The following is a 15,574-nucleotide window of genomic DNA, read 5'->3' as shown; positions in this document are numbered from 1 at the left end:
CAGCGTTCCGTGCACCTCGGTGTTCAGTCATGCCGGCCACATGACCACGGAAGCGTCTTTGGACAGCGCTGGCTCTTCAGCTTAGAAACGGGGATGAGCGCCGCACCCTAGAGTCGGACACGACTGGTTGGGGACACCTTTACCTTTTTAGCTAGTTTACACAGAAGCTGGGCAGACCAGAGCGTTACAACAATGCCAGTGGCTCTTGCAAGAGCCCCACAACTGCTTCTTCCAGCCATGCAGCTCTCCATAGAGCCAGCGTGGTGGGGCAAAGGTAAGGGGAAGGGGGGCACAATGCAGCAGCAGAGGTAAGGAGACATTGTGCATGATGCGGCAGCAAGGGTACAATGCAGCAGGGGCACGTGCTTCCTCCTGCCTCGGGTGGCAAGAGAGCTTGTGCCAGGGCTGTATGTAGTGTTTCGTCTAAGCTGTCAAAATGTATGTTACTCAGTAAGCTAGAACAGCATTATGAACCCCATATCGAAGATGGGAGCTGATGGGAGCTAGTGGATAGCTGAGCTGAGGCATGAGGAATAATTCCCTGTCTCGTAGAGCACAACACTGTGGATCTAGCTACCATGTTCTTATTTACTAAGTTCAGCATCAAGAAAAAGGTTTCTTCCAATTAGAGAATTATATGCATACCTTGCTTGCCATTCCCTGGCTACTCTTATGTATATGCTCCTGTCAGGCCCCCATCTACACTGGGCTTTTACTCCGGGGCGGGTGCAAGTTGAGGTTCCTCATGATAGATGACGTAGTCGTGACCTTACAGCCATCTGTGGTTTTCGCCCGGAAAATGCGGAGTTCCGAGGAGTCATTTTACTGCAGTTTTTGGGGTTTGCTGCGGGTTCCCCCACGGTTGTGGGCCATCTGTTCCTTCCCTGAACCAACTTCGCATTTTACAGTGGGCATGTTGTAGGCATGCGTAGTGCCTGCGTCGCTCTGTGACACCCCTTTACTCCCCCCATCCTTTTGCAGCTGCACAGTTACAGAGGCACAGAGGGGTGTTTTCATCTATGTAATCACACTTTCGCACAGTTTTGCAGCTTCGTATCTTCGCAACGGTTGTGGACTCAGTACCCAAGGGCCAGGGGGGTGGTCTTGGGGAAGGAACAACTTCTCTCTGGCCACCATTTTGGAGCGATGGCTAGGCACATAGCACTCATGCTTGTGAGTGCAAACCATCACAAGAGTCTCAGGCTGGAGAACTGACAAACTGATGGTGTGGAAATGAAGGAGCACAAAACACTCACTTTTTACCTAAAAAGGGACAGAAAGACACAGCAGAGCCCCTCAAATACAAAACAGCCACTGACATTTCACACTCCTACACTCATGGGACTGCACAGCTGCATATTTCAGTAAAATGGCAAAAAATAGAGAGCATGGTGAGTCTTCAAGGGAAGTACACAGTACATCGCGAGTGTATCTCAGGGCATGCTGACTTAAAGCCGCATTGCTGCGCAGTTGCGACGGGGGAGGGTGTCAAAGCTGTGCCACATAAATGTGGCCTCAATCGTATCCATTTGTCAATCTTATTTTTCACTGTCACCCAATTCTGGAGTAAGTCATGCTTTTTCTTTGCTTCTTAGAGAATGTATGGCATTCTGAATCATACTTACAATAAAGCATTTTGTATTAACTCTTGGTATTAAGCGAGCCTGGAATTATTTTACTTTTCTACTTCCTTCTGTACTTGTCGGTTGGCACTCCTTGTTCTAAATTCCTGTCCCATGACTAAGTTCTTTGGAAACGTTAGCTGCCAGAAGAAACTCCCTTGCTTTTTCCATTGGCATAAATATTCTCCCGTCAGGTAACATACATGTGATAAATATTTCTCATTAAGTCATCTTAGGAACAATGAAAGAATGAAAATGAATGTTTACGTTATCTTTGTTAATAAAGGTCATGCCAGACTCAGATGCAAGCCATGTAGAAGTTAGTGATCTCCTCGTGTGTGTGTGCTTTCCTGAGACTGGTACAAAGCCTGACCACATTTAGCTGCTTTCTGTAATATGTAATATGGTGCAATGCAAGTGTAAGCTTGCTAGGTGGCCATTTTGATGAGAGTGGGCATCTTCTCAGTCCATCTTCTCAGAGAGGCCTCTTGACAAGCACCGACTCTCTCCTTTCCATCATTAAGGCCACAGTGTTGCTTCTCTTCTCCTTACTTATGGTCTCTTGTTTCCTCCCCCTTCCCCCCAACCTAGCTTTTGGGCAAGGGAACAGGGTGGGAGAAATAAAATTGGTTTGGCAACCAAGAACACTCCTCAGAGCAATCATTTTACCAGGCGCCACCAACTGCTGGACCCTAAGTTAGACCAAGCTTTGACATCATTTCTCAGGCTGTATTAACCATAGATTTAGCCATGACCTAGGGTGGCCAGGTGTCCTACTTTACAGAGGACAGTCCTCTTTTTGAAGAGCTGTCAGTTCTCTTTTTGAAGGTGTCCAGGTTTAACGATAAAGAACCATAAGAAGGGACAGCATGGGCCTTGAAGTTGCCCATCAACAATTAATACCTGGACAGCAGACTAAATTTTCACCTATACATATAAATGAGCATATGCAAATATTATGCAGATTGGTATCTTCTTCTGTCCTCTTTTTCATGATGCATTTCCTCTTTTTTAGCGATGCATCAGCGGCCACCCTAGACACCATATTGGGCAACGTGATCCCTCAGATGTACAGCTTTGGAGTCCTAGACCCAACCCTGACTATTTTCCCTTTCCTCTCACTATTTTCAGTGTGATAAACTTATAACCTGGATTATCTCTACTGTTTAAGGTGTTGATCAACTCTCTTTACAGGGATGTTTGATCACCCCTTCACATGATCAAAGTTTGCATGAGGGGACTGCACGGCCATGTGGGCTAACCTCCTGAGGTACCCATGCATTCAGCAATCGCCTTATGAACATACCAAGGTTTGCACATTGAGTTCCTCCACACTTGAAAGGGATCCTGGACCAATGGAGATCTCCCCTCGCATGGCAGAGCTGCACATGTGTATGTCGGTACATGTGTATCACTTCTCTCTCTCACTGAATATGGGCTGGCAGGGGGCATGGCGAGAGAGCAAAGCAGCAGGGGTAAGGCTGACGGGTGTGACTCCGCTTCCCTTCTCAGTGTGTGACTCATCTCTTTCATCATCACAACAACCATATGAAGTAGGTTGCTGCTGTTCCCAATGTATAAACAAGTTGCAGAAGTATTGCTTAAGGAGGCGTATACCAAGTTGAACTCCTTGGGGACCAAGTGCAGATTGCTCTCCACAAATCTACATTGAAGCCCAGCTTTCTTCTCCTGTTCTCCAGGGCTACCTGTTTCAGCTGAATTAGTCTGGCTGGGATTTGTTTTGACCCCGTTGTCACCATCTCATCCTGGCCAGGACAATGACAATTCCTGTTCAGTGCAGATTGAACACATTGCCTCAGAGGACTTGGCAGTCTCTGTTGGCCCCAGCACAAAAAGTGTCAAGTTATCACATTTCTTCTCAACCCTTTTGGCGGGGTAAAACACTTTTTCAAAATGTTGCAGTTAACATAAAATGAAATGCCTTTTTAAGAACTGGTCTGTTGCCATGTCTCAAGTTGCTAGGCTCTTTGAGTGTTTGGAAGTAAAGCCGTGGCATGCAGTCTTCTGGCTCACTGTGGCTTAGACTCCTGAAGACTCTGGTCAGTGGTGACATTTAGAACCATGTGCTGAGGGTTGTGGCTTTCTAGCATTGTTTTGTTGCAGTTTCAGCAAAGGAGTGGCAAGTAGCTTACATCATTTCCAGTAACGAAGAGCCTGGGGCTTTCCACCCTTATGATCTGCACTCTGTCTGCTTCTGGAGTCTGTACAAATGTGACTCCAGGAAAGAAAGGTTTTGCATTAACTTGTTTCAAACAATCTGTTTTTGTACCTTTCTCCTCCCTGCCTCCTCAGTTTAGCATGTAAAATGTATTGACCGTTGGATTATTTAAGAAACCCAATAGCATTACTGAGAAGAATTAGATTCACTTTTAAAAAATATGATCACTGTCCTTTCCTTGTTATTGCTGTCATAATAAATTTCTAAATCAGGGAGCCTAGCATGAGCAGGTGAGTTCACTACCTTTTAGGAAAAGATGAGCATTGATGGGAGGGTGCAAACTAGTTGTCTGCATTCAGTGGCTTTTTATATAATTTGGGATGTTTGACCAGTTTTGGTCCTGAGACCATTAGTGGGAACGCTGAAAATAGGAATGGAAGGAGCATTGTGAAAGTTATTCTGGAGAGAGTCCTGGAGATATGGAGAAAATGGAAAGCAAATGAGTTCTTGTCTATATGTGACCCTCATCTTCAGAACTTATAATTTAGTCAGAAATAAATATGCTTTTGAAATTTAAACAAATTTATGCTAATTTTTATATGCATACTTTATTCCAATCACGGCATTTTAATTGTCTGGTCACATGATTAAAGTTGGGTTACTCCACAGCTCTAAGCCCCCTCACTACTAATATGAAATTATGTTGCAAACCACAAATCCCGAAATGGTGGAATTCTGTATCTAAAGGTGTGGTTTTTAAAAATTTCTTTGGAGTGCATCCTTTGAATCTTGTGAATCAAAATAAAGCGTGCGACATTCTGACATGGTCTCGCAACCCAATAGTGGCTTTCCCAGGTGGTTTATGGCCCAATGAAAAGTAGTGGTGTGGTGTTATTTGTGTAATGTACTCTTAGTAGATATGCAAAAGTTAGGTTTTCCTTTTCAGCAATTAAAAACATATTTTATTTAATTTTCTAATGAAAGTTAATGTAATAATGTAGAGCAATAGAAGCTATAGTTCCTGCTTATTCTTAAACATGTCATTTGCTGCAAAGTTTTAATACTTTGAACATCACCCTTCAAAACATCAAAAGTTTGCCTTGGACTCACCAATAAACAGAAGCTGTGTTATGTCTGATAAGTGTGCAAACCTATACATGTCTACTCAGAAGTACATTACATTGATTTCAATGTGTCGTACACCCAGGTGTGTATGTAGGATTGCAGCCTTAATCATTCATTTACACAGCTAAACATAGTTGCCTCTTGATAAGATTATCAAGAAACAGAAAAAATCTGCATATGTGTTTGCCACATTTAATGCCAAGTGGATTCTGGTTCAATAAGTCTGCACAGAGAAAACAGAGAAACATCTGTAATTTACCCACATTTTGTGTGGGTACCACAGATGTCTACCAATTAAAACAATTTGCTAAATCGTCTTGTGCTTCACGATTCTTGTTAATAAGTGATGCTACATATTTGACTGTGAATAATGCAGGTGCTGGTAGAACCTCCTTTGTCTCTCTGATGAATGAATGTCATGCTTCACACTTTGTCTTTCCTGGGATTAGTCTTCTTTTTGAAAGGTTTCTAAATTTTTTCAGTAGGTTCTAATATTTTATAGCCATTATGTTAATGACTTTCAGTAGAAAATCCCACCTAGGTACAGGCAAATAACTGAATATAAGCAACCCTCTGGTAGAAGCGATTTTCTTTGCCCCCGTCATCCCGATCTCCTTCCTCCAAAGCAGATTTGTGGGCTGAGGGCAGCACAGCAAGAAGGAGAGTGAGGGGAAGTCCTGTTGCATGTTGCTTGCGTGACATTGGATTTAACCCACACTGTGTACAGGACTCATTTAAAAATATCTGATAAGTGTATAAAAAATATGCTACTGTAGGAAGTTCATCCTGAAACTGATACAGGATGAGCCAGATTTCTATGGCAGCAGTAAAAGCTAAATCTGCAGGAGGATTCTAAAGACTGCAGCTTTCTTCTATTCCTAATATCAACCAATAATAGAGAAATATAACCAGGGGGTGGGCAATTTGTGGCCCTCCCAATGTTTTGGCCTACAACTCCCATCAGCCCTAACCAGCATAGTCAATGGTGAAAGTTGATGGGAGTTGTGACCCTCCAGATGTTGGCTTTCAAGTTGCCCAACCCTATACTAAATCAAGGAAATAATGTGCCGCTCTTTGGAAGCTTCTGTATATACAGTATATTAAACACATACACGCTGCAAATTAGTAAACCTCTAGGAGTAATCGTGTCTCTTCTGAACCGAATAGCAAAATTCTTACTGAATCGGTAAGTAGATTTTTACCTTCAGCAGCAAGCTTATTTGTTTGGAACTCTTTTTTGTGGATTTTTATCAAAAAGCGAAGAAATACTGGCAGCTGAGTGTTTTCTACATCTACATCTCAATTTATTTTGTTCTTTATATATAGTTTCCTCTTGCATTACCACATATAAGAAGACACCACCTCCAGTCCCACCAAGAACCACCACCAAACCTTTTATCTCCATCACAGCCCAGAGCAGCACGGAATCTGCTCAAGATGCCTACATGGATGGACATGGACAAAGGGGAGATATCATCAGTCAGTCGGGACTTAGCAATTCCACAGAAAGCTTGGACAGTATGAAGGCACTGACCGCCGCAATTGAAGCAGCCAATGCACAGATCCATGGCCCAGCCAGCCAGCATATGGGCAACAACACTGCAACTGTCACCACCACCACCACTGTTGCCACTGTCACTGCAGACGACCGAAAGAGAGATCATTTCAAGAAAAACAGATGTCTGTCCATTGGGATACAGGTATAAATAAAATGCAGGAGCTAAATTGCACGGAAGCACCTCAGCTGCTATCGAGTCATTTTCTTTTTAATCTCTGGAGTAGTCCAGCTACGAATCCCTTTGTTTTGGTTACTTCCTGGTTCTACTTTAGTTTAGATAGCCCCAATGGCAATTAGATTTCCTTTTAAGCCTGTCAAGTTTCATCAATTAATCTTAAATATATTAGTTGTAAGGATTTAGCAAGGCTTCTGGCTGCTTAATATATTCTGCTTGTTTGAGTTAGCACTCAGAGGCCTAAAGCTCTGATTCATAACCCAGCAGGAGTCAGGAAAGCATGAATGAAATCACTGAAAGAGAATGTGTAAAGCAATGATTTACACTGCACTCTCACCAGAGAAATGTTTTCAGCCAGTGTAGTTGAATTGTCACTGCTTATTCATGCATCACATAACAACTGTTACTCACTTGAATGCAGCAGCATTGTTCTGTTTAGCTGCTAAATCAGCAGGGAGGGCACAAGGATAAGATCTGTCTGATTCACCCTTGTTTAAAATAAATTAAACTGCAGTCTGATTCGAATGTATGGGAACGAGCCCTCTCTTTGCGGTGGCAAGCTTTAATGTCGTAGGCAGTTTTTACCTGGGAGATGCTTGCAGAGAAGTAACTCCTCCCCTGTGTGGTACAGTCCTTGTAATTTGATTATTTATTTAAAGTGTTTTACCCGGCTCTTTACCTGGAAAACACTCCTAGAGCCTACAAAGATCAATAATAAGACCCTACTTACAGCCTAAAAGATATGATACAAAAGGGTAAGGATTGGGAGGAAAGAGGAAAAAAGCAAATTTAGGCACTACTACTTAGTTCCAAATGACACCACCATCCGTGGAGGCTGGTGGCTCCTATGTCAGTGGGGCTGTGAATCCACTCTGGGTTTCAGTCGCAAGGCACTTTGGATAGCTCCTTTAGAGTTCAGACTGAAACCCAGAGCAGATTCACTGCCCCACTGACATAGGAGCCACCAGCCTCCATTGACCACCCTCCACAGAGCAAATGGATCTGCTGCCATGGTGGACTGCTCACAGTTCAAAACAGGCATTGAGGCAGCCCTCTAAGAAATAGCCTTGCATCCTAACCTTCCATTCCTCACAGGGCAGTTAGTTCTGATAGCCTCTGTGAGGGGTCCAGCCCAGCTGGTGAAAACAGAAACAAGTAGAGATGGCAAAGATGGCCATTTGCCTCTCTGTCCCCCCATCCTTCCACCAAGGAACTCAGGATGACATATAACAGGGGTGCTGAACCACTTACAGCCCTAGGGCTGAATTCAAATTTCAGAGAAGCTGATGGCGGGGACAAAGGCAAAAGGGGGTGGGGCTAAAACACAATAAATACCAGCATATTTTAGCGCAAAGCTCTTATTGCAAGTAAATAAGCCTTAGGGGAGGCATGTCAACCTTGTAGAACTGAAAGTAAATTGTACAAAAGCCTGGAAACCATCAAATGATACATGGTGTATATGTGGGCGGGGGGAGTAAGCACCAGCTGATGATGTGGGGAAGGGTGCATGGCCTTCTGGGGAATCCCAGAGGGCCAGATTTGGCTCCAGATCTGAGGCTCCACATCCCTGCCATATAAGGTTCTCCTCCCACCCTCTAAATTTTATCCTCCTAGCAATCCTGTTCCTGTGGCATAAGTTAAGCTGAGAGAGAGAGAGTGACCAAGCCCAAGGTCACTCAGCGAGCTTCGTGGCTGAATGAGGATTTGCCCCTGCGTCTCCCTGGTCCTAGTCTAGTCCTCCAACCACATTGGTACAGTCCTCCCATGACACTCCCTGCACATTTGGATCAGTCTTTCATTACATCAAGTGGAATGAAGCAAACACCACCGGCAGCCCCCCATACTCACCAAATTAAACTTGCTCAGGCCAAAGAAGAGCGTACAACTGAGCTATACAGTTCCTTTTACATTACAGTTATTAACTGCTCCCTGCCCTCCTTAGAATGAAGGCAGATATGCACTATGTTCCTGATTGCTTGCCACCTTGCTATGTATCATCTGGATCTCGCTTGTTGAGCAGAAACAACCTTAGTTGGGCAGACTGCCATATTAACAATCCAAGCCACCAGTTGTTGCAGTGTGGTAAATGCTGCTCTTAAGCTGGCATGCACAGAAATCCAGGAATGACTGTGAGTATTGCTCAAACAACAATTGAATCCCTGAAGACCATAATGCAGAGAGGAAAGAGAGGCAGATAGGGAACAGCTACAACATGTGAGTCCCTATTCAGAAGGCGCGTTGATTGTACCACAAAGAAAGCAAGGTCTTAGCATGTTAGAAAAACAACAACTGTTGTACGTCCTTCCCTGACACCATGCACTGTCCATGTGTACATGTAATCCCTTTCTTTTTTTTTTTTAATTGGGCATTTCATATGACAGGGACAACCTCCAGAGAGGATGTTGCACCAGCACTATTTCTCCTGCACCAGAGCTTTGACACCACCACCCCCTCCTTAAACATGGTTCCTAGAAATCTAGCATTCTTCTATTAACTCATAAGAGCCCTATTCAGATGTTCTATATATGGATAAATCAAATGTGACAAGAGGAAGCACTTTAGCTCCAGTCCTTCTCCATGTGCTTTCCATGCACACCAGAACACAGATTTTCCAGCATTCTGATTCACATGGAAAGCTTCCATGGATAGAGGGTCTCCTTCAGATGTTGCCCTCCACAAGTGGAGGGCAATGGATTCAGTGAGGGAGAGGGGCAGGGCTGAAGCACTCCATCTTGTCACTTGTTTGATTTATCCACATACAGAATGCCTGAATAGGGCCAAGTTTCATGTAAAATAGGAGGCATTTGGTCAGAAGCCCTTACAATGTCACAGCATAAGATTTTTAACATGAAGAAGGAAAGTAATCTCTAAAACAATATTTCTTTTGTATTTATATCCTGCCTTTCCTCCAAGGAGCTCAAGGCGGCGTACATGGCGCTTCCCCCCTGCCTTTTATCCTCACAACAACTCTGTGAGGTAGGTTAAGCTGAGAGATAGTGTCTGGCCCAACATTGCCTAATAAGCTTCATGGCTGACTGTGGTTTTGAACCTGGGGCACCCAAGTCAACTCTCAGTTCAACTCTCCAACCACTACATCACACTGGCTCTCATTTATGTCACACTGGTTATAATGACTTGTATCCAACAAAGGTGGGTCTTTGATTTCTGCCAATTGTCCATTCCAGGTGAAGCCCACCTGCTGTATTTGGCATTCCAGAGTGTCTCCTGATCCTCAAGCATGGCTTTGGAGGGCGGGAGGCACGGGAGACCACCAGAAGGGTTGAGAAGAGCCTTGTTCTGTTCATGGGACTGGAGTTGTGGTTCTTAGGATCCAACCCAATCTTTGTCGATGATGATGATGATAAGAGCAGTTTGGGAGACAAGCACCTTTCAGAAATGTGACAAGCAGTGTAATGCAAGGTCACTGAAAGCATGGCAAGAGCATTGCCTGCATGGAGGAATAACAAAGAAAAAGAATGAGATATAACACAAGCAAAATGGACAGACAATTGGTGTGTCTTTGACATACCATTTGTTATCATCTGTTCTGTGAGTGTAACCTTTGAACAACAACAACAACAAATTAGAAAAGAATTTGAACAAAGGAAGCTGCCTTATACCAAGCCAGTTCATTAGTTCATCTAGCTCAGTGTTGTCTATACCATCGGTGAGCAACCTCCATCCTGCAGGCCTAATCTGGTCTGCGGACATTGCCCATCTGACACACGGGAGGCTTGGGCTCTCTATGCATCATCCCCCATGCCTTGTCCCTGGCCTGGAGGCTACTGGGGGCCTTATCTGCGATCACAGCTCAGAGATAACAAAGGAATTGGGGGAGCGGCTGCTGCACACAAGTCCTGTGCAAGAGGGCTTTGCTTGTCCTTTGCCTTCCCTGCATGGGGAAGGTGAAAGACAAGCAAAGCTGGGCAGTAAACCTGTCCAACACTTGCAGGAGCTCCTGCAGGTGACAGCTGACTGGGCTTCGCAGCTTTGCCTGTCCCGTGTCCTCTCCCCAGTGCATACTGGCTTTTGCTGCATAGGGGCCCTGTCCATCAGAAGAAGCCCCATGCGCAGTGAAGCCAGTTCCTGGCAGATGCACTGGGAAAATCATCCTCACAATGCACCCAAATGGTGTCAGGAGGTTTAGCCATGCCCCTTTAACATCATTCAGCCCAGTGAAGCCTGAGTGGGGGTGGGCATGTCATCCAGCCCTTACCCAAATTTGGTTGCCCACCCATGATCTACACTGATTAGAAATGACTCTCCAGGGTTTCAGACAAGAGTCTTTCCCAGCCCTACCTGGAGATAGCAAGGGACCATATTCAAGGAAAGCCTGTGATCCCCTTTGCAGTCAAACTTGCAAAATGTGTGTGTGTGTTTCCCATCTATGTCTACATTTCCATGAATTACATAGGAAGAATTCAAAGCATTTGCCAAAAGATAAATAACATCCACAATGGCTCGGTTTGCATGTAACACCAATTTGTGGGTTTAACTCCTAAACAACCCAGAGTGCCTGGGACGGGATATCACACTAACAACCTATGAACAGGGGAATCGTGGGTTGTTGATCAAAAGCAGAAATGAGGAGTGTGCCAGAAGCGTGTGCTCACTCGCTCCCGCTCACTCCTGCCAATTTGTGGGTTCAGTTATCCATGACATGCAAACTGGGTCATTGTCAGTGATCAGGTAAATGTCTGAGATGTTCAACTGGTATCTTGAGAGCTTCTGGTTATCAAGCTCCTATCATTTGGCATTAGATATCAGACTTCCATTTGCCTTACCCTTCACACCTGCCACAAAATTCTTTTTTGACTCCAGCCCATATTCCAAAATACACCTGCAATGTACTTAACTACAGAGGTACATTTAGTTGCAGTGAACTCCAGTAATCATCAGTCCATTGTAGTAACATGCAGTTCATCTGTTTTTAAGATCCTGCTATGAGTTCTGCTGAGTCTCTAACAAAAGCAGAGAAAATGCATGAAACTAATGGATCAATTGTCTGAAGAAGCTATTGGAGAGTGGCAAGGAAGGTTACCCCAAAGTTTGCATAAATTTCAGCCAATCTGATGGGGAACTCCTTAAATTTAATGAGAAATCTAGAAGTGACTTGGTTTGCACATAACACTAGCCCATGTTTTATTTAATCCATGGTTAACCCATGGTTTGTTGCCCTACCCAAGGTATGTCTGGTAGATGATTGAGCAAACTGTTGTTTGTTCTCTCAGTTCCCAGTTGTTTGTTTCCCTTCTCCTTCACCCATTCCCTCCCTGTATCCCAAATGCCTTTGTGGCACTGTAGTACTGGCATATAAAGCAGCTCAGTTTCTGTAGCCTGGCAAAACAACCCATGAACAACCCATGGTTCTTGGTCCACACATAATGACAACCCATGGTTTAAACAACCCAGAGCTCTCACAACCCAACAACAAACCATGGCTTCTCTTTCTAGGTTGTTTGTGGTTAATAAACCATGGCTTGTTAGCACAGCTGGGTTACAACCCAGAATTCAACAAGCCATGGGTTAAATAAACCATGGGTTAGCATTATGTGCAAACCGAGTAATTAAACTCTTGAATAAATGTTACACAATGTCATTCATTCTATTTCTATTTGGTCATTCTATTAGGTTGATGGTGGAGAGGAATCCTCTAGCTCAAGTGAAACCAGAGCAACCAGTAAGTTCCAATCCATAGGTGTTCAAGTAGAGGAGGAGAAGTGGTAAGCAAATATTAATTTGATATTCTAAAGTCCACTGTCTGTTTTCAGTGGTTGGCAACTATACTGATAGTGGTGGGAACAATTTAATCCTGACACCGAGGAGACAGCCCAAGTCCCACCTGTGTGCTCACCACACACAAACATAAGCTCTCTTCTGATGTTTCCCTCACTTCCTGGACCAACACATACAGTGCACACATCTGCAGAGAGGGGGCCTTCATGCATACAAAAAAAGGCCCCCTGCCTGCAGATGTCTGCACTGTAGGTATTGATACCAGACGAAGGTCTACCAAGTGCGCATGGCTACTTGGCATGGTTCCCCTGCCCCTTCATGTGTTGGTCCAGTGTGTGAGGGAAACATCTAAAGAGAGTTATGTTAATCAGCTGTACTTGGATAAGAGGGTGGGTTCTGCCTTTAGTTTCTGAGGGACATTCCCTCATATTTGCATCCTTGGCTCAAACAAGCAGTGACATCATCTTATGGCAAAATAAATGAACACACAGAAATGTAATGAAGGCCCACTGTAGTCCTTCCCAAGCAGAAATATTTGTTTTTCCGGTTAGTAGTATAACAATGGTTATGTCACACATTCTTTGTAGTACTACCTTTAATGTTCTAGGAAACACATTAAAGAGGTGAGCATGTCTTTTGGATCCTATAAAACCATTATTTTTATGCAATCTCTTAAGAATTGTGATTTTGGATAGTTGTGATAATGAGGAGTTATTGCTGTAATTTAGCAGAGATGTAAATTGTAACCCATCATGTACTTCCAGAGTCGAACCACTGATTGATGAGGGACTAAAGCTGAATTGTTAGAAAATGAGTTCCTCCAGTACACAGAAGCTTATTGTTGCCATTAGGTGTCTCATACATTTTGTTAGCATAGCGGAATGAATTTAAATCAGTGTCTTTTAAAGTAATAGACCTGTAAATGGAGGGAATTTTCCTTGCACCAAATCAAACACAGACAGACAGACAATTTGAGATGCATATTTAGCAAACAAGTAAATCTGTTAGAAATCTTTACTGTTTCAGTGAAAACATGTAATTGATCCAATAGCTTGTCATTATGCCAAAATGAACCACCAACACCTATTTTGAGCCAGTGCTTATTTCCAGAATCTGCTTTCAGTGCTCTGGAATGTGTGAGGAAAGGAATTGCAGCTCCTGTCCCCGTAAGCACAATCAGCCTCCATACATAGGTACAGAAAAGATGCCTTTCTGGTGGTTTCCCATTCCAACACATCTCTCTTTAAAAATGTGCTATGTAAATTCCCCAAAGAAACAAACAAACAAAAAGAGTCGGCTATTGATAACTCTCCTTCTCCATGAAGGATTTGCCCCGTAATGGTAGTGGTAATATTTGTTTTACTTTATTTGGTATGACCATCAATGTACATGGTGCTTACAGAGTAACATCAGCTTTAAAAAATATACAGGTTCCTTCCCCAAGATATTTACAATCTAACTTCAGACAGGATAAAAACTTACAAATCTGAACAAATGCAGCGTTGTGTAGGATCTGCCAATCCCTGGGAAAATTCTGGAGCAGATCATAAAGCAATCCATCTGGAAGCACCTTGACATCAATGCCGTGATTACTCGAAGCCAACATGGATTTGTCAAAAACAAGTCCTGCCAGACAAATCTGATCTCATTTTTTGATCAAGTCACCTCCCTTGTAGACCGTGGGAATGCTGTAGACATCATATACCTCGACTTCAGCAAAGCTTTCGACAAAGTGCCCCATGATCTCCTGATGAGCAAACTAGCTCAAAGTGGGCTAGATGAAACAACGATCATGTGGATCCACAGTTGGCTACAGAATCGGACTCAAAGAGTGCTTATCAATGGGACCTTCTCAAGCTGGGGAGAGGTAACGAGTGGGGTACCGCAGGGCTCAGTCCTGGGCCCAGTGCTCTTCAACATTTTTATTAATGACTTGGAGGAGGAGGTGCAGGGAATGCTGATCAAATTTGCAGATGACACAAAATTGGGAGGGATAGCTAATACTTTGGAAGACAGAAACAAAATTCAAAGTGATCTGGATAGACTGGAGTGCTGGGCAGAAAACAACAGAATGGCATTTAATAGGGACAAATGCCAAGTTCTGCACCTAGGAAAAAGAAACCAAATGCACAGTTACAAGATGGGGGATACGTGGCTCAACCACACTACGAGCGAGAAGGATCTTGGAATTGTCGTCGATCACAAGCTGAATATGAGCCAACAATGTGATGTGGCTGCAAAAAAGGCAAATGCTATTTTGGGCTGCATTAATAGAAGCATCGCTTCCAAATCCCGGGAAGTACTAGTTCCCCTCTACTCAGCACTGGTTAGGCCTCATCTGGAGTACTGTGTCCAGTTCTGGGCACCACACTTTAAGAAGGATGCAGACAAGCTGGAGAGGGTTCAAAGGAGGGCAACAAAGATGATCAGGGGACTGGAAACAAAGCCCTATGAAGAGAGACTGAAAGAACTGGGCATGTTTAGCCTTGAGAAGAGAAGACTGAGGGGAGATATGATAGCACTCTTCAAGTACTTGAAAGGTTGTCACAGAGAAGAAGGCCAGGATCTCTTCTTGATCATCCCGGAGTGCAGGACACGGAATAATGGGCTCAAGTTACAGGAAGCCAGATTCCGGCTGAACATCAGGAAAAACTTCCTGAGTGTCAGAGCAATATGGCAATGGAACCAATTACCTGGGGAGGTGGTGGGCTCTCCCACACTGGAGGCCTTTAAGACGAGGCTGGACAGCCATTTGTCAGGGATGCTCTGACTTGGATTCCTGCATTGAGCAGGGGGTTGGACTCGATGGCCTTGTAGGCCCCTTCCAACCCTACTATTCTATGATTCTATGATTCTATGATCTTTACATTTCTACTCAGCCTCACTGCTTTTGGTCACCTTATCACTTCTTATTCATGGCCTCTGTACTTTTGTCAATAAGTCTCAGCTATACGGTGTTTGTTCTTTCTATGGCTCTTTACGTTTTCCCATCGCCTTTAGGATACTCCCAAGATTTTGTGTCTACACAAATGAGCATGGCTTTTTCTTCAAGAATTCTATGCATCTTCAAGAATTACTATATTCAGCCCTCATAAGCCAACCTGTAGTGGTTTCCTGGTATTTTAACAGTAGATGGGGGTAATGGTGGCGTCATATGCTAAAAGAACCTGCATTATCTA

At 43.8% G+C, this 15,574-nt stretch overlaps 1 protein-coding gene across 1 annotated transcript in view; it reads left to right on the top strand.

The window, feature by feature from the left end:
* The window catches only part of DLGAP1 (DLG associated protein 1), a 430,241-nt gene that overhangs the window by 368,979 nt on the left and 45,688 nt on the right, over positions 1-15,574 (top strand). The window contains exons 8-9 of the mRNA XM_084849805.1: positions 6,253-6,626; positions 12,291-12,382. Coding sequence (XP_084705931.1) covers positions 6,253-6,626; positions 12,291-12,382 — 466 coding nt within the window. The remainder of the gene's footprint in view (positions 1-6,252; positions 6,627-12,290; positions 12,383-15,574) is intronic.

Source organism: Heloderma suspectum, chromosome 4 (genome assembly GCF_057233095.1).
Source record: "Heloderma suspectum isolate Gila_16-S chromosome 4, 16-S_ref, whole genome shotgun sequence".
Classification (NCBI taxonomy): Eukaryota; Metazoa; Chordata; class Lepidosauria; order Squamata; family Helodermatidae; genus Heloderma; species Heloderma suspectum.
Note: the sequence above shows the minus strand (reverse complement) of the source record. Positions and strands in the feature narration are given on the sequence as shown.